Genomic DNA, 20235 nt, shown 5'->3' with positions numbered 1-20235 from the left:
ACATGTGTGCCTGTGCACACACGCTATCACAGATGTGTGTTTAAGCATGCATATGGGAGGCCAGAGTTTGAAGTCAGACCTCCCCCCCAGATGTTCCCTCCACTTCTCTTTGTGAGACAGGATCTCTCATATTGCCTGGGGCTTTCCTAGATAATGGTACAGAAGCTGATCAGAAAACCCAACGATTTACCTAGTCCCATCTCCAAATCTCTGACATTACTGGTAAGTAGCACGACCCCAGGGGTTTTACACAGGTACTGAGGATTGAATGTGGGCCCTTACACTTGCGTGCCAAATACCAACCCACCACCCTCACCCCAGCCAATTGACTCACCAGTGATGTGTGCATTCAGTACAACTTCTAGCATCGAGTGGGCAAATTAATGAAAGACGCCTGCTCAGGGTGATGAACCTATACGCTTATTAAATAAGCAGGTATCTCTGTGGTTGAAGATGGAGTGTGGACATTTCTCTAGATGCAGCCGAGAGTAGATTCCCAGCATGCCTAGCAGACTTTGGATGGTTCCTTAACCTTCTCGATCCTCATCCAGACCCCACATCTCTAGACAGGGACCCTGCACAAGCAGCGGTACTGAGGAGAGGATGCACTGCCGTTGGCAGGCAGTACAGCAGCAGGCGTGTGGTTGAGAGCACAGGCTGAGGGCATGGAGGAGGTAGAGCTCTTATCAGTGTGGGTACCCTGGCCAAGTTACTGCACTTCTGAGAATCTTAGTGTCCTCACAGAACATGAGGATGATGGTGTTTTATCTTCTAATAAACTAAACTCATTCTTGATCGATGGTTTCTAAGAATGTGTGAAATTCATGTTGTACAATCCTTTCAGAGGGCCCACTTAAAATATATCAGCAGCAGCAGCAGGAGCAGAAAGAAAACACTACTGCTCCCCACTCTCAACTTCCTCCTTTCTCCATCTTCTAGCCTTAACTCAGGCCCGCTTCCAGGGCACCTTCTTCTTCACCCCAAAGTCTTGAGCTTTGCATTTCATAGCCTCAGAGAGCATCACCAAGCACTGTTTAGGGCAGTTGTCTACAGTGGGTCTCCACATTCTCCATCACCCCCATCAAAACTCCTGGTGACCGTGGGGATGGTCCTCTGTCCTTTAGCTCTGTTTTTCCCCCTGCAATCTTGTTCTCCCCTTGAGTTGCTTATTTCGGTTATAAAAACAAAACTAAACTAAGAACAAACAAACAAAAGCAACCAAATAAATAAACAAGCAAACAAAGTATTTCCAGAACCATCCATCACCCACAATCTGGAGCTGGAACACCTTTCTTCAGTTTCTATGCCCGATCCCTCCAGCCCACTGTGCAGCTCACTGAGCCACCATCTCCTCATGAGCCCTAAGCCCCGTGACTTCATTTCTCCGATTATCCAACCTAAACCCAGGCTCACACAGTCAAGCCGCAAAGCTCCACAAATACTCCCTTCAACATCTTTGGCTAAGCTGCAGCCATGGCTGGTGCTGCTTCTTTGCTACCTTCATGGTGGCCCTTGTACAGCAGCCTGTAGCTGGAGAAAAACAAATGGCCTTGGTGACCACTCCTCCCTTCTGGTAACTGAACCTGGAGTCATGGATGCCCTCCAATGGCTCCAAGACCTTGAACTCAACCAGCTCCTTGAATCTCAGCACACAACCCTCGCCCTCTCTGCTCATACTGCGGGTGTGACCAGGGGCCATGTGAAAGCAACCCCTCTCACCAGACAATCCCCCAAGTTGATGCATCTAGTTTTATTATCTTCTGGCTGCAATATTCTTTCCCTGGTCGTCTATATTCTTAACTTTCTTCCAGCCAATGGGTCATAATTTGAATGCCATTCTTAAGTGAAACTTCTTTTCTCAGTGTACCCTACACGTAGGCCTGAACACCCATAACACCTCCCTCTCCTGTTTTCCTTACTGTTCCCTAATGCAATACCGCTCTAACACTCGACATAATCTGCTTCACCATGCTTAATTGTTTCTCTAGAATATACGTTCTAGGAGGGATGGCATTTGCCTGCTATGAATGTTTAGAAAGTAGAATGAAAAAGATTTTAAAATAGAAGGGCGGGAGAAGTAGCTTGATTGGTGGAGTGTTTGTCACACAATCCTAAAGACCTGAATTGGAGCCTCACTACGCAAGTAAAAGCAAGAGCTTGGGCGTGGTGGTGTGGACTTGTGCCAAGGAGCACAATCTACCATACTTGGCGAGTCCTGGGTGGACGAGAAAACCTGTCTCAAATAAAGCAATGGACAGTGGTTGAGGAATGATAGATTGTCTTTGGCCTCCATATGTGTGCACATGTGCATACATGTTCACACACATGCATATGTATATCATGCATGTGAATGAATGTATGCACACATAAGAACACACATATAGACACAGATATCCTAAAAAAAGAAGGAAAAATGTCTTGACTGTATGATACAATGGTGGCCGTGTAAGTGACCACTCCCTGACACTGTCCTCCTCTTTCTCCTTCTCTGACCTAGGTCCTGGATGAACTGCTGGATGGAGATTTAACAGCTGGTCCATCTTTCTTCCAGAATGTGACAGGATGCACCAATTACTACAACATTTTACAGTGCACGGTAATGGCCACAATTTAAAGAACGTAGTAATGTGTGCCTAAAATTTTGGCAAAACCACATCGCCCCAATTGAAAAAATATAGCTCATTTAAAACTAGAGGACCGTGCCCAACATGTGTTGGGTAATTTCATCTCCTGACCTTTGGGGGTTGTTTCCCATTAGGCTTCTTAGGTTGCCATCCATATTACGTGATATTCTAGATAGTTTAGCACGATATCTGATTGACCCGGTATCCCTACTGGACCTTGTCCCTGGGGTCAGTTTTGTGAAGGATCCAGGCTAGGATTGCAGCCTTGGGTTCTGGGTCTAAGCTTCAGTCTCTGAGTCTCTTGAAAACACCCACATTCTTTGTTCTGCACTTAAGATGGCTTAGGTAATAGCACTACCCAACCTCCCTGAAAATATTTGCCTTGTCTTCCATTTAACTTGAGGTGTTTGCAGCCTTCAGGGCAGTGCTCACTTCAAGCCCTCTGGAATACTTTTTAAAGTATTCAAGTAGTTTCTTTCATAAAAGTAGGCCAGAGTTGACATCTTTTGTGCAGAATTAAGTGAATAAGAGACAGAGCAAGCCAGCTTGGCAGTTTGGATGTGTGCACTCTTTGTCTACTGACCAGCACAATACATTCAGCTTTTAAATTGACTTATTTATGAGCTCTTTGTAAGTAAAAGATGAAGTCAGTTTTGGTGGGATTCCCAGCACTGTGGTTTTGGATTTATATTCTACCAATAACAAAACATGGCAGGAAATGCAGAAACAAAATTTGTGATTATAATGTTTTTCTGTAGAAAGTAATGTATTCACAGCCCAAATAAAAATACGGATGATGCATAGACTTATTGAACATAAATCCTAAACGGAGGACTTTTAAGAGATGGATACTTATTCCTTTTTTTAAAAATTTAATGACTATTACAGATACTTTTAAGGGGCGTTTTTGTTTGTTAATAACGGCTGTGGGTAACTTGTTTTATGTCTTTTAGTAGGTATCAGTTTTTGACATGTGATATAATTTCCACCTAAATTATAAACAGTTGATTTGTGGGGGTGAGACAGATATTAATGAACAGCAGAAAGGGACAAGTAGAGACAATGGCTTTGAACCATGGTGCCACCCCTCGTTCCTTAAAAGCCATTTAACCTTCTTCTTTGGAGTCAAGGTCATGGAGTGATTACCTTATATAATCTTACCTCTTTCCTTTCTCCAACACTCTCTCCAATGAGCTGGCTAATTAGAAGGCAGGACTGCAAAAGATTAGTGTCTGAGAAAGAAAATCCATTCTCGGGCAAATTGGATATTGACTGCAAAGGAAGGTGATTCTCTGTGTTTGGACCATGAAAGGGTCCCTCTTACCTGACCTGGGACTCCCCATTAGCATGTCAAGCATGAGGAAAAGTTAACAGTTTAGTCTTATCCTGTTTACTGTGCTGTGTGTTGTGAGGGAGTCTCAGCTTTTCCAGTAGGCCAAGCCTAACATCTTCCTCCATGATACCTTATAATGTACCTTCTGCCAGGAACCCGAGGACCAAAGTTACTTTTCGAAATTCTTGTCACTCCCACAAGTGAGACAAGCCATCCATGTGGGAAACCGGAACTTCAGTGATGGTGCTGAGGTTGAGAAGTACCTACGAGAGGACACAGTGAAGTCAGTGAAACCCTGGCTAGCTGAGATCATGAATTACTACAAGGTGAGCAGGGGCCTGGGGAAGGGAGGGCTCCACCCCAAACTCCTGGGCTACTGTGATCAGAGGGGAATTTCTTTTATTTCTTATTTTACTTCCTCCTATCAAAAACACCATCTATCCTATTTATAACCTAGGAATGGCCATCTTTATTTTATTTCTCCAACTTGTTGTTTTAATGGTTTCTAAAAATGAAATTCCCTGAGTAAAGCTCTTATACTTACCTAGTTAAAGAAAATAAAGCCAAGAAGATGTCTAGCCTTGCATGACAATCGATTGTGCTTGTTGCTTACTCTATGATGTGAACATGTGAACGGCAGCTTCATCATAGTTAATCTAAGACTGTATCTGCTTAGGAATTGTTCTTGTTGGCTTTGATCAGGGATTATCCTGCTCAGATCAGCCACAAGCCCAGTCCCACTGGGCTGTTGTATTGGAGTGAGAAATGACTCCATTCTGAACAGAGCAAGGCAGGCACTATGCTTAGGATTGACATCTTCCAACTAGTTGGCCATCACAGTGAGCTATCCCTGGGTCGCCAGTATCAGGAAGAATACTCAGAGCAGGTGATCTGGCATAAGATCTCCTGTGTATCTCTTCATTCCTAGTACCACTCTCTTCACCTGTCTCTGATCCTAGGGATGGCCTGTGGGTGGGGCAGCCCTGGAGTGTGAGTGCAGAAGTGATGAAGGATTGCCTACTGAGGCAAGAGTGGTACCCAAAATGCACAAAAGCCCAACACCCAGTGCTGTAAGGCACCTTGTATGAATTAGACAAGAAAGTCTAGTCTTCAAGGTATTTATTCAATTTCCACTGTTTGCAAGTTGCCCACATACTGCTTCTGTAGACACATAAGCCCTACTGTTTCTTTCCAACATGAAGAACACATACTCCTTATGATGTGTGTGGTAGGAATGCTCCGGTGGATTTTCAGTGTACAGTATGCACTCTGGTGTAGGAAGCTTCTGAACAAACACATACTTACCAGCTTGTGTTTTAGAATATTCCCACCTGGAAGGCTTGCCTTTTTCTGGTCCTAGTACACAGGGTTTAACGCCTGTGTAAAGTCTATTCCCCTGCAGAACATACAGAGACCCTACATTCTAGGGAAGGAGGAACCTCACTACATCAGGCCAGCATTTCAACCATCCTCGCTTTTGGCTCTGCTGAGATGCGGTACTTGTCTGTTTTAAGCCCATCCTCCTCTCTCAGTGCATTCTCCTTTGGTGATCCTTAGGACATACTGCTCCTGTCCTGGGTATTTGATACCTATGTAGGTGCAGACCCAAAGCACATGAGCATATCCATGCCCAGTGAATAAATAAAACTAACCTTAACTATGTCAAAGATATACTAAGGAAACCTGTCATAATGAGCTAGGTATTTGTCATCCCCAATTTACTAAACCAAAAAATACTTAGCACTTGTGTTTTAAGACATAAAAAGTTAGATGTCATAACATAATTCAAAGTGTTTCTTGATTTGGGCCCTGGGATGTGCGCGCGCGCGCACACACACACACACACACACACACACACACACACACACACACCCTGGAAAAGCATTTGAGGCTACGGTGGAACATCCAGCATTCCTGGTAATATAATGTCCTCAATGTTGACCCATCACTTCAAGCTGATCACTGGATGCTAAAGGGAAAGACACTGACTAGAGAGCATTTGGTTATCCCAGCGTCTTCATTTGCTGCCTTGATTACCCAAATCAGCTGTCTCAGTCTTCCTGGATGCAATGACAAAATACTCAAGTGGGTAATCTCCATTCTGCAAAAGCTTACTGCTCACAGCACCAAACACTGCTGCCTAGGGGGAATTATGTGGTGGGAGTGGGAGTTAGCGTCCTATTGCCCTTATGCAGGGTCCTCCTTGGCAGAAGGAGCTAGAATTCCTTTATAGTGGTTCTCAACCTTTCTAATACTGGGACACTTTAATATAGTTCCTCATTTTGTGGTGGCCCCAACCATAAAATTATTTTCATCACTACTTTATAACTGTAAATTTGCTACTGTTATGAATTGGAATGTAGATATCTGATGCATAGGATATCTGATATGGGACCCCTGTGAAATGGTCCTTCAACCCTCCCAAAGGTCATGACTCATGCTTTATAGTTCTACTCGAGAGCTCCACCTTCATGATGCAATTACTTTCCAAGTCTCCAGATTGGGGATTGGGTACCAACATATGTATTTTGGGGGAAAGACAGAAATGCTCAGACCTTGGCACCTATAAACGTAAACTCCAGTGAAATAGGATTATTCTCTGTATGTTTCCATTTTGAATCAATCTCCAGCAAAAGGGAATTGTTTAATGTTGCCGATAATTCATGCTGCAATAAAGAAAGAACAAACTGTGCAGTCAGTCTGAATGCTGACTGAACAGGGACGCTGTGGAACAGACCAGGCATTCATGGAGAGACAGCTGGTGGAACCCTCCTGGCAGTGGTTACTTTTGGCTTTGTCCACTGTTGATGGTGAACCTCAATGTGTATCTAACAGAATCAGAACAACATAGATTGGCTTAAGACATTACTGTCCTTAAGGTTTTATTTATGCAAGACTCAGCTCTAATTTGTCATAGAAAGTAGCAAGCCTGTTTATATTCATAAGAGCATAGGACTCTTTCCCCAGTCCTCTCTCCACGAGCGCCAATTGGCAGTAGCTCGGATAGAATGAGGAAGGCCTCCAGGAGTGGTGTCTGTGGTGGTGTTCCTGTGTGTTTGTTGCTGACCATCAAGCACAACTGTGTTATTGCGAAGGCTCATGGGAGATGCAGACGCTGAGGTTTTGGATAGTAGTAGAGTGGTAAACTGAGGCATGCACAGTTAGAATAACTTGGTAGATGACCTAAATTTCTTCAAGATTAAATCAGGTCAGAATCTTGTCAGGATCTTTAAAGGCTGCGTAATAGAAGACCATGGTGGCCTAGAGCTCACACTCAAGGGGCAGGGAAAACAGTGAACTTGAGCTTGTAGCTTGGGTGATTATTCAACTCTTCATGAATTCAGTTTCCTCATTATACAATGGGAGAGAAAAAGGCCAGCTTCTGTGAGTTTAAGAGAGATTACATTTGAAAACAGTCCCTGGTGGATAGAAATGTACATAACCGTAACCTAGTACCAAGAATTTTACCCAAAGTATCCAAGAACCCACTATTCAGAAAGTGAAGCAGTGATGCGAGGTGGCTGGAGACGGTTCAGGGCGTAAAGACCTCTTACCCACGGGGAGGTTGAAGAACCTGAATGCACACCTCCTGAAACCACTCTTATGCAGTCCCTGTCTTCTTATGGCAAGATGGCATTTAGACACAGGAGGATTCCCAGATGCTCGTGTATCAGCTGATCCAGAGTACATAGCTCACAACAAAGAAAGAGACCCGGGATTGGGGATTTAGCTCAGTGGTAGAGCGCTTGCCTAGCAAGCGCAAGGCCCTGGATTCGGTCCCCAGCTCCGAAAAAAAGAAAAGGAAAAAAAAAAAAAAGAAAGAAAGAGACCCTATCTCAAAAAGATATAAGTCAAGGGCTAACTCCTGAAGTTATTTACTGACCTCTACATCAAGCTCATGCACATGGTTCTCTCTCTCTCTCTCTCTCTCTCTCTCTCTCTCTCTCTCTCTCTTTCTCTCTATCTCCATCCTCCTCCTCTCTCCTTCCCCCTCCCCCTTCCCTCTCCCTCCATCTCACCCTCCCATAGGCTTATACCTGAAACCCCCCAAATTACAAAAACAGAAAAGGCCTCACAGATTTCCACTCTCTTGTCTAGAACTTGTGGAGATTAGAAGTCACCATACCATCCCTACAGGGAGAAAACTTTTCCCAAAATTGTGAATTAAATGAGGTCACAGAGCAAGCCAAGGTGCTCCACAATGGAGGCAAATAAAGAGAAGCCTCTCTCCTTGTCTGGAACACAACCTCAGAAGGACATGGACCTCCATAGAAACAGGACCCCAGAAGGAAATGGGACTGTGATTGGCACATGGCTGGAGGCTAGTCAAAGCACTGGGGACCCAATCAAGCTGGGCAGTTGTTCATTTAGGTTCTCCAGAGACTATTGGAGGAATCTCCCTGGCATTTATGATGGTAAGACCAGGGAAACATTGTAAACCTTGCCCAAGTACCTTGATCTTAACAAGATCTGCCCAGGAGATCAACAACTTTCCCAACACCAAACCTACTGGAGTTTGATCATAGCCTGCTGGTACTTCTACTTTACATAAGGTGAGGGCTTGCATGCAACTTCCCACCCCCACCCCAAAGCATGGTAGGTTAGACATGCTAGGTTAGTGCTAGTTGAACATGTATTTAATACAACCTAACAGATTTTAGTGATCAAGTCCAGGCTACCTTCAACATTCTCAATCTACTCTCATTAGTCTTCAGCTGGGAAGCCACCTTACATGGTACTCCTCTAGCTAGATGTTAACTAGTCGTGCACTTTATTTTTCAATGCATCTGAAACCACAAAATGCAATAATCCAAACCGCCAGTCCTGCAGCACACTGTAGGTGGCTGTCGCCTCATGATCTGCATGGATGATACATGCTGTAGCTTGCTGTCCCTACAGAGACAGACCTGGGAAAAGATCAAACTCCAAATATGAACGAAGAGTTCTACCACCATCAGAAAGTTGAAAAAGACTAAACTGAACCATCCTAAGTCTGGAGCTCTCTTTATTCATCTGCAGCCCCCTCTAGGCATGTTGTTCCACCAGTGCATGGCAGGGGCCCATAGTTCTGTGAAGTTTGCAATCTGTAAGCACAGGCTCCCATGGGATAGAGACCACAAAGTGCTTCCATTTCAAGTCTTTCAGCTGCTTATCTTGACCTGTTTCTTGTAGTTCTTACTCTCATCTCACTCCCAAGTGCACAGTGCCAACCTTTCAACAAAACCTTGCAAGTATGGTTTGAAGACACTGAATACTCCTTAGACCCAGAACAAGACACAAAAAGAATGGCAACATACAAGATGAGGAATTTTAAAATAAATAAAAAAAAGATACTTGATTAGCACTTTCCTCGAAAACAAAATGTGCAAACAGGTAGATACTAGATGTGGAGATGTGGAAATTATAAGAGTAAAAGCAGTTTGTGATCAGGAGGCTGTAACAGACATAATGATTTTGGCAGGTTCATCAGTGGACCGGATCCTTCGAGGAAGAATAGAATCACTAAGTTATAGATATGGCACTAGAAACTGCAAAAACCAACACACGCAACAGAACAAAACAGCTTCTGCCCCGTAGCACAGCTTCTAAGGGACAAGAGAGAGAAAAGAGTGATTTTCATGCAATGTAATTACCACAGGGAGAACGTTTAAAAAGCGACAGAAGCAACATTGTAAACAGTTAATGACAGGAAATTTATGCAAATCAATGCTGTATGTAAACCACTCAGAGTACATCAGACAGGATACACGCACAACAAATAAACAGAGGAGATATCTGATATGCAAGGCGTTCTTACACAACAGAAAGGGAAGGAATTGGTTGCCAGTCGATCTGCGTTGCAAGACACTTTTAATAAGATTTTTAAAGAGAAAGAAATCAAAACATTCTTGGAAAATTCAGCCCTAAGAAAGGAAAGGGAGAAGGGCAGAGTGGGCACACCTTTAATTCAAGCACTCGGAAGACTGCAAACTCCCAGGGACACTAAAAGTGCTGTCATAACACATGCAGATCTAGAGCAAAGACAACACCAAAAACCGGAAGCCTGAATCCTGAGGATTCAGCATTCTAGGGATACAGGTCTGCAGCTTGGGACCATGCTGTTGGGTCCAAACAAAGTGTAGTTACTCACCTTGGGCCCAACACCAGGTCTGGGAGGTATAAAGCATCCTCTCTGTCCCCATGTTGGTAGTCTCCACCCAACCAGCGGAAACAACCTAAAACCTAGAGGGACATTCGTCTCTTGGAATTTTTCCTAGCCAAACTTACCTCCATGCAATTTGTAGGTCTCCTTTTCTCTGTGACCACATAACTGACAAAAAGTAAGTTCCTTGAGGAAGGGTGTCTTCTTTAGGCTCATTGTGTGTCCATCATGTCAAGAACAGCCTGGTGTCAGAAGTGGCTTGTCCCCATAATAGCTGGACCTTGCTCACATCTGCATGCATCAGAAAACAGAGGGGAATGCTCACATCTGCATGCATCAGAAAACAGAGGGGAATGCTGATGCTCATGTGGCTTTCTCCTGTTTTTGCTTTTATTCAGATGAGTCTCCTAGGTGATTCTAAACGCAGTCAAACTGGCAATAAACAGTAAGCATCACAGTCTATAACTTAAAAATAGTCACTTAACACACAAACAGGCTGCCATACAGAAAAGACAGATGTGGAGACTCACACAGGTTGATATGCAGGGAATATGATGCATGGACTATAAAATAACTACATATAGTATACTTGAATATGTAAAATGAAATCACAGAATATGTAAGAAACTAACAAATATCTTGAAGTCAGGCCAGTCAGATGACTCAGGAGGTAAAAATGGTTGTTCAGACAAACCTGAATTTAGACACACTGGAAGCTAAGATCCACATACGAGAAAGAACATTTCTACGCCTGTGTTAACTCACTTAACAGAAAAATTACAGTTCTACCCACTTCCCTGGGCATTTTATAACTTAATTTTTGTTTATGGCTGAGTGAAATCTCACTATGTATAATTATTGATTCATCTCCTGATGGATCTTATTTTCTTGCCATTATGAACGGAAAAAGCAATAAACATGAATGAAAAGATATCTCTGTTGTAAGATACAGAATCCTTGGGCTATCCCAGTAGTAGTATAGATGTGTCATGGAAGGATGTTGGACTTTGTTCAAAACCTTTTCTGGGGCTGGAGAGATGCTCAGTGGTTAGGAGTACTGACTGCTCTTCCAGAGGTCCTGAGTTCAATTCCCAGCAACCACATGGTGGCTCACAACCATCCGTAATGGGATCTGCTGCCCTCTTCTGAAGGCAACTACAGTGTACTTATATATAATAAATAAATCTTTAAAAAAGAAACCTTTTCTGATAGGTGCAGATCTATCCATATGACCTTGTACTACCTGTCTTTGAGTCCATTTGCTGATATGCTGCATTTGTTTGTATATGTTGAAACATAAGGAATGTCAACAACCAAACACACTTGATCATGATGAACAATTTTCTTGAAAATGTTTTGCATGTATTTTGTTGACTTTTTTCCATCTATGTTCACTGGGGAGATTAATCTTCAGGGTTTTGTTTCATTTTGTTTTTACTGTCTCTTTATGCAGTTTTCATGTCAGGATAATGCTGGCCTTGTCAGAGGAATTTGGTAGAGTCCCTTCTTTTTCTACATTATGGAATTCTTGGAAAGCATTAGTATTAGGTTTTTGGATGTTTGATGGGTTCAGCCATGAATCTGTCTAGGTTGTGACTTACTTGTAGGCAGTAGAGTTGTTTTCGATATTGGTCTCACTGCTTGGTGTAGATCTCTTTAAGTTGTCTAGGTTTGGTTTGGAGACATCATTTTATCTAGAAGTTCATCATCCATGTGTTTTAGATTTTCCAAATTATAAAATATATGCTTTTAAGATGTACCCTAGTGAGTTCCGAGTTTCATCAGCATCTTTCCCAACCCCTTCCCTTTCATCTCTAATTTTGTCAACTTAAAGCTTCTCTCCCTTTTGTTTAGCTTGGCTAAGGCTTTGTCAATCTTACTTATTCTTTTCAAAGAATTGACTCTCTGTTTCATTGACTTTTTTTCATTTCCACGTTGTTAATGTCTGTCTTGATCTTATTGTTAATTTCCTTCTACTGATTCAAGGCCTGGCTTGTTCTTGTTTTCCCAATTTCCTAGGCTATATAAATAAGTTACTTATTTGCTATTTCTCTGATTTCTCAACATGGGCACTTACAGCGATAAGCTTCCTTCTTAAGAATCTGTATTTTTTGTTTGCGGTGTTGTTATTTTCGGTTTCTAGGAATGTATTGACTTTCTCCTTGATTTCTTCAAGCACCCATTCAACAGTGTTATCTCATCTCTGAGATTTTGTGCATGCTTTGTAGTTGCTCCAGCTGATGATCTGGAAATTTGCTGCATTGCAAATAGAATACAAGAAGTTATTTCAATTTTCTTGTGTTTGTGAAGATTTCCTTTGGGTTTTAAGATACAATCTAATTAGAGAACGATCCATGGGCTGCTGAGAGATTGTGTACTCTACACTGCTCGGAATATTTGTAGAGGCCTGTTAAGTCCATTTGACCCATGATGTTATTTAATTTAGCCGTTTCTCTGTTTATTTTAATATATTTATTTTATTTGGCTGGTTTTTTTATAAGACAGGGTCTCAATATATTACCTGAGTGGTCTGGATCTTTTAAAAATTTATTTATTTTACATATGTGAGTACACTGTCACTCTCTTCAGACACACCAGGAGAGGTCATCAGATCCCATTCCAGATGGTTGTGAGCCACCACATGGTTGCTGGGAATTGAACTCAGGACCTCGGGACGAGCAGTTGGTGCTCTTAACTGCTGAGCCATCTCTCTAGCCCCAGCCTGGCTCTTTTTAAGTTGACTAGGCTGGTGTTGAACTCGCAGAGAGCTGCATGTTTCTGCTTCCATGGTACTGGGATTAGAACACCTACCACGCCGACTTTCTGTTTTTCTCATGACAGGTTAATGTCCTATCTACTGGTGAGCATAGGGCACCAGAGTTACCGTGATTCCATGTTGAGGTTGATCTGTGCTGTTAGTAACAACTGCTCTGTGCGATTAGGCGCACCTGTGCTCAGTATTTGTGCTTGGAATCGTAGCATTCTCTTGATGAGTTTTCCCCTTCAGCCGTATGAAGAAGTGATCTTCTTTCTCTCTTCTGTCTAGTTTTTGTTTTAAGTCTATTTTGTCAGATATCAGGTTAGCGAGACTGGCTTGCTTCCTGGATCCATTTGCTTGGGATAGTTTTTTTGTTTTTACATCCTCTCTCATCTGCCCTTTGTGATGAGATCTGTTTCTTGGCAACAACAAATAGATGAATCGTATTGTTGATTTCTTAAATTAATTAATTTTGCTGGACAGGAATGCCAAGCTTATGTGGATGGGTAAGAGGACAACTTGAGAGAGAAGGTTCTTCCCTTCCACTATGTGGGGTCTGTGGGTTGAACTCAAGGTTGCCAGGGTACCAGCAAGTGCCTTTATATATTTAACTGTCTTTCTATAGGGTCACTGGCATTTCTATCCAATCTACTATTTCTTAAAACAATTTGTTAGTCTCCATCTTCTGATGGGGGAACTGAGACCATTAATATTCAGAGTTAGTACTGAAAGCTGCGTATTACTTCCTGTCATGGAGTGGATAGTAGTATTTGCTAGTCTTCCTATTTCTTTCTTGCTTAACCGTTATAGAAGAGTGGTTTGTTCTTCCTTGTAGGCCTATGGATGTGTTTGTCTTTCTCTTCGTTCTTCAAGGGTCTTCTGTAGGCTTAGTGGTCATGAATTTCTTAATCCCGTTTTTATAATAGACGGTTTCTTCTTCCAAAAACAGGTGTCTTTGCTAGGTCTAGGGTAACCCTTGCTGTTGTCTTTCAAAACCTGCAAGACATCATTTCCAGCTCTCTTGACAGCTGACAGTTTCAGTTGACAGATGAGCTGTTATTCTGGTAGATCTCCCTTTACATGTGAGTTAGTATTTCTCTTGTCACTTTCAAGATTTCTGTTGTTCTAAATGTGTCACTGTTAAAGGGCTGTTCCTTGACAAGACAGCAATGCCTACGGGTCAGTAAACATAAAGCACTCCAGAGAAGGTTTCAAGTAACAGAATATCCTTATTGCACACGAGGAACCACTTGCATAATGGAAGCCTCTAACTGTGGTTGGTAAGCACAATACCTCAGATTAGATAGGGAGTGCTCAGACCACCAGGACATCTATGCAGACAAAGCACATTATAGGATATCCAAGAGGGCAGATTCCTCTGCAGGCCAATGACCAGCTACTCACTACTGCAGAAGTCAGTGTTCAGACTTTAGGAGCATGATGTGCCTTGCTCTTATTTAGAACCACAGTGTGCCAAGCTGTGTCATGCCTGCATTCTCTCCTACATAAATAGTTTAATTCTAAGGCAACGAGGGGCAGCCCTTTTCTGATCTTGTCTATCTTGTATCTTGAATGCCTCCTATGTCCTGACAGGCCTCTCTTTCCCTAGTTTGGCAGTATTTTTGCAACCATTTCCCTGAAATACTCTCCTTGCATTTGGGATAGAGTACTTTACATCCTTTTATGTCCACGGTTCTTAGATTTGGAATTTTCATAGTTTCCCAAATATCATAAAATTTCTTACTAATTTATCTTCCTTCTTGTTAGAATGCTCCAATATTTCCATCTTGTCTTCAACCTTCTATTTTCTGGTCATCCTCCCAACTGTTAGTGAGACCTTTCCGCAGAGTTATTTGACTTCCTGCACTTTTCATTTCTAGTACCTCACTTTTGGTTTTCTTTAGTATTTCTACATTATTTATTGTTATCATCTAACTCTCCTGAGGAGTCTTCTGGGCACCCTGATCCCACCCAGGGCTAGATGCATAGTCTTCCTTAGGGCAATGGGTGGCATTGAAGCCATATTAACTTATAATCCTCTTGGGGTAACAGGTAAGGCTTGAACCTTCTAGCAACCCCACGAACATGGGGACCAAAGCCTTATGGATATGCTAAGATCACTGGGGCAATGAGAGGAGCACACTGGTTGCACAGGTGTGATGGACAGAGTTGGAGCCTCGTGGACACAGACTCCTCACTTGGACAATGGGTAGAACTAGAGACTCCCAGGTGCGCTGGCACCTTGTTCCCTGGGGCAATGATAGCACGGAAGCCTTGCTGGTGTAGAATCCTCACTAGGATGACTGGTGGAGTTGAAGCCTCATTGGCATGCTGACCTCACAGGGCAATGAATGGGTGGGGCTGAAGCTTCCCCGATACACTGATCCCACCATATTGAGAAGCAGGGCTAAAGCTGCACAGAATTTTTTTGAAAGATTTGTTTGTTTTATGTATGTGAGTACACTGTTGCTGTCTTCAGACACACCAGGAGAGGGCATCACATCCCATCACAGATAGTTAGGAGCCACCAGTGGGAATTGAACTCAGGGCCTGTGGAAGAGAAAGCAGCCAGTGCTCTTAACTGCAGAGCCATCTCTCCTGCCCCACCTCCCGATGTTTTTAACTATAAGAAAGTGTAGCCAAGCCTGGAGCCTCTCTTGTGTAGTCCTTGCCAGAATGATGGATGGAGATCGAGTCTCCCGTCTGGCCATGCTCATTAGTTCAGTGGGCAGGGTTTCATCCCCCTGGATGCACAGTTCAATGTACCCAGGGGATCGCACATGTATGACTTATATCATGCTTCTAAACTTATAGATAAGCTATGATACTACGTATTCTTCAGCATGTATCACACACATACACATGCACATGGGTCTGTATGTGCATGAATTTTAATGAAGGCACATTTGATAGTTATGCAAAGATTTAATTTACACCATTGTAAACATTTGGGCTGCTTTGTTGGAAAATGTCCTGAAATCCTCTCAACCTGATGCAAAGAACTGTGAGGCAGTGTGGTGGAGAAAAGACTCTGATCTACCACCAGAGCAAATTCTGTCATCTTCCCTAACTAACACAAAATGATCCCATAATTCCAAATAGCATTACTAGCACGATCTTTTGTGCTTGCTTTTGCCAGCCAAGTGCGGGGCCTGTGATTAGCCCTGTAAATTATATGCTATTACATCGTTTTGGTGGTGGTGTTAAAGATTATTCAGGGTCAGAAGTCACAGTTCTCGGAATTTGAAATCCCCCTTCCCATTTACTTCAGACCCGTAAAAAATGTATTTCATCTCATAGAAAACACGCATTCTCGGGGCAGCTGGGCACCTCCTGGTTCACTACTCTAGATCCATAGTTTGGTCCAGGGCCAGGTGCATGGCAGACAACTCAATAACCCTTAATAAATGGAAAAAGAATTGTCACGGGAACAAAGGAAGCGATAAAAGTCTTGATGGATCGCAGATGTCACTAATACACTTCGCTTCCTTTAATCTTCCCTTTCCTGTTGTCCCAAAGCTCCACTTCCACTGCAGCTGTGATTCTCATGACTCCCTTTACGTTTGGAGCACAGGAGGAGCTCAGCCAGTGCCATCACCCAGCCATGGCCTGCCCCATTAAAGGTGCTGGTGTCCTTAGTTGTCTGTCCTAGCAAGAAGTATGTAGTGGCATGCAGTCATTCTGGAAAGAATGAAGGGAGGAAATAAAAGGGTGGAGTGACAGAAAGCAGAAAGGCGGACTGTTCATGTGTACAGTAAATGGCAAGTACATGACATTTGCCACCTTAATTACCATTGATTATATTGCGGATGTGATCCTCCATTCTTATTTTAACAGCATTTGCAAACAAGTCAAATGTAAATATTCCTGTAAGTATAGATTACAGGTTGTATGCTAATTGTAAAATAATAGAATTGGTGGCCAGCAAATAGCACACCTCTAGAATCTTAGAAACATGGCCCATATTCCTCCCATAGAGCTGATGGCTTGAAACTTCAGCTCCTTGTGAAGTTTCCCTGGTTCTTTATAGGAAAGATGTTTCCTTGTGCTCATTGTCTAGAAAAGTTTTCAATTTCCCTTCATCTGGTGGTCGTTCTCATCTCCCTACAAAGTGCGTGGGCTGAATGTCCAAAGGCAGCCCGGACCATGTTAACCTTTCTCTGTGAAATCAGCATGTCAGCAAACAAGAGCTACACACCAAGCCAGTGGGGCCCAAACTTATACACTGCCTTTGAATGGGAACCTGCCTCTCTCGCAAGTCAGCCAGCAGTAGCTGCGTTGGAGAAAGGTATCTTAGCTAAATGGCCATTCTCACCAACACACACTCGTGCTTTTAAAAGCTAAGTGGCCTCAGGATAGGGCTTAATGTGCTGTGTTTAAAAGTTCATCTAGTCAGGAAATTGTAAATATAAAGTTACATTTCCCTGTCAAGTATCATTCTACAGCTCATTAAATGCCCCTTAATTGCATCTTCAGAGTTCAGGGTCCTAACATTTCCCAGCTTCACTAGCAGACTGAAACCTTAACACCCAGACCACTGGTGTTTTATTTACTTACCGAGGCTATCAAAAGAGCTTCTCTTTGGGCCGAGTAGTCCCTGATTAATGAACATGACTTAGAAGTTGAAAGGCTACATTTTTCTAGTTTAGCTTGTTTTAGCACTCATTTTAATTGTTTATATTTCCTTAAGAACATCTTCTAGTGACACATGTTAATGGTACTAGAGGCCAGGAATCTGGGTCTGATGAATGATGGAACATACCAAGAAAAACATTCACATTTAAATGAGCCCAGGTCTTCAACTGTTGGTTGGATCCAGGCATCTCTTGAGTCACCGAGGGATGGCAGGAAGGGGAGCAGACTTTATTGACCTTAAACTAGTGCTGGACTCCCCTTCTTCCGTGCCCTCTGAAGACAGTGAAGGCAATGTTAGTACTGTTCCCTGAGAAGTTTCAGGAAAGAGAAAGTAACTTCCAGTGAACTGTCAAGAAGGAGAAAGATACTCATCCTGGGACAGTCTTTCCTTACATCTGCAGCCTAGCCTTCCACAGACAAGCAACTGTCCCTTTAGAGTCATATAAAAATAGTAGAGTGGCGGAAGCCACTTCCTCCTGCTGGCTCCTGGTGAAGTCAGTTTACCTGTGCTGCCCACAATCCAAAAGCAAAGACTGTACTGAATTGAATGAATTGGTTGTGTGAGGTGAATCTTCAGGCCTTGCAACGTTTTTAAAGTCATTAAGCATGTAAGCAAACAAAGGGAAAAGAATGCCCATAGCCATAGTTATGAAATAGTATGATTTCACCTGAGTGTAGGTAGCATCTCTTCATGGTCAATTTCCAAATTTAAGTACCATAAAATGCTCAAGATGCAAGCCAGTGTGCAATTTTACTCTCTTCCTGCGTCCAGCCATCCAGTGATATATTTACCCCGGAATGGCTTGGCTAAGTTGCTCTACTTGGTGAGCACAGCCATTTTTGCCAGGGATTTACTTTGTTATTTGAACGTGTTTCATGCTAAGAAAGAGATTTAAAAGTATATTGTTGGTTAGGGTAACAAGAAAACTAGAAAGCTTTTGTAACAAATATGCTGTTGTTTAGGGCAACACTGGAATCACCCGAGTGTGGCAGTGTGAGGGTAGCTCGAAAAGAAAGATAATAACTGACAGGATTTGTTTTGTGGAGCCAAAGAGCTGATGGCTGGTTCACGGAGAGGCTCTTGTCTAACCCCAGTGGCTGTGAAAGCCAACTGCTACAAATAGACAACTCTGCCGGATGAGTTCTTAAAGATGGTGTGGGAGGGGTCGGAGATTGTACGACCAATGATGCTCAAAATGACTGGACCACTCAATGGAACTCAGTGGATCTCACAGAAATGTCTCACACCACCCCCTGGGGTGGGGAAGAAGACAGTAAAATGCCATTAAAAGTTTTTAAAAAACAAAATAATCTTTACTCATATTTAATGCTTAAATTGGGATACTAATAGGGCCTGTATGTTAAAGAGTCACTCGTCAGTCTAGAGTCAGGATGCAAAGCTAATACCTGTGTTTTGTTTGCATTCTCCATTTACCACACCTCCTTCATCACCATCCCCTCCTCCTCTTCTACCACCACCACCACCATCTCCTCCTCCCTTTCTTCCTCTTCCAGTCCTCCACTACACTGACCACCCCTCCTCCACTACCACTTCCATTATCACCCCTATTTCTCACCACCATCACCATCACTACCCTCTCCTCCACCACCACCACCATCACCACCACCATCATCATCACCACCACCACCACCTCCTCCACCATCATCATCACCTGCATGAGTATGCAAACTATTTTTCATTCAGTCTGACTCAGCCCCGTATTCCTTCTTCTGAGAACCCATAACTTAATTCAGTGGTAGCTGGCTCTGGTCTATAGATGGGGAGAGAAAACAGGCTTCCCATGTTTCCCAGTGCCCAAGGAAGAAGCCAGAACAGCAACCTGCAGGGCTCTTCCTCGGAGGATTTTATTGAAGGATTTTCCCAACCTATACTGTGGGAGTTTTCCCACCTCACCCTTGCTGTGGGTCGATCTGTTATTAACTGTTGGTGCTATTGTTATTGCAAACAAGACTTGTCACAGGAGAACACTCAGGGCAACCGAGGGCAGGATTCCTGTGTGACATGTGACCGAATGAAAGCTGAGCCCTAGGGATGTGGCCCTGGCCTTCCTGGCCTGGTTTTCCTGCTCTATCCCCCAATGGACTCTTACCAGTCTGCTGCTCAATTGTCTCTGCAGCCTCCAGACGGTCTCTGTATTTGTTACTGCGATTCGTGCCATCTTTTTAGCCTGTTTGACATTTTCTAGAAAGAATGGGGAAAGCGATGCTTTATTCTCCAAATGAGGGAGCTATAGTTTTAGAAGAAAGTGAGCCACCCTAACCTAATTGCAAACTAATGGAGTAACTTTGATGAATGGTGCCTTTGAGGGTGTAGGGGGAAGGCTCTTGTACCTGACTGACACCGGCTTTTCCGGTGGAGATAAAAACTGTCTCTTTGATAAGGAAAAGCCAGGTACTTGCTTTTGCTTTCTTTTGTGAAGTTGGCATGGTTTCCTTGATTTTGCTGCCCTCTTAGGTGGGCTCTAGGGACTGATCTCTCCAGATGGGAATTGGACTCCTGGAAGTGGCTGCCCTGGCTCTCTGAAGGAATTCCTACCTGCTCTCATGCTCTGTCCCCTTGTAAAGGAGGACAAAGCAATCTCCACTCACAAGGGAGCTACATCCTCTCAAACTGAAAGGCAAGAGCGTCAGGGAAGAAGAGTTCCAGTGGGCTGCCAGCATCCATGGTGGTCTGCAGCCCATATACGCTCTGCTCACTGAACACTGAACGAAGCCCCTTCCA

The 20235-nt window shown here is 43.2% G+C and overlaps 1 protein-coding gene across 7 annotated transcripts in view; it reads left to right on the top strand.

Moving 5' to 3' along the window:
• Cpvl (carboxypeptidase, vitellogenic-like) overlaps positions 1 to 20235 on the top strand; it is a 110516-nt gene that overhangs the window by 51999 nt on the left and 38282 nt on the right. For all 7 annotated transcript variants that reach the window (XM_087659023.1, XM_087659027.1, XM_087659022.1 and 4 more), the window contains 2 exons: positions 2498 to 2596; positions 4110 to 4283. In XM_087659023.1, coding sequence (XP_087515149.1) covers positions 2498 to 2596; positions 4110 to 4283 — 273 coding nt within the window. The remainder of the gene's footprint in view (positions 1 to 2497; positions 2597 to 4109; positions 4284 to 20235) is intronic.

Source organism: Rattus norvegicus, chromosome 4 (genome assembly GCF_021556685.1).
Source record: "Rattus norvegicus strain SHRSP/BbbUtx chromosome 4, alternate assembly SHRSP_T2T, whole genome shotgun sequence".
Classification (NCBI taxonomy): Eukaryota; Metazoa; Chordata; class Mammalia; order Rodentia; family Muridae; genus Rattus; species Rattus norvegicus.
This window is presented reverse-complemented; position numbering and strand designations above follow the sequence as displayed.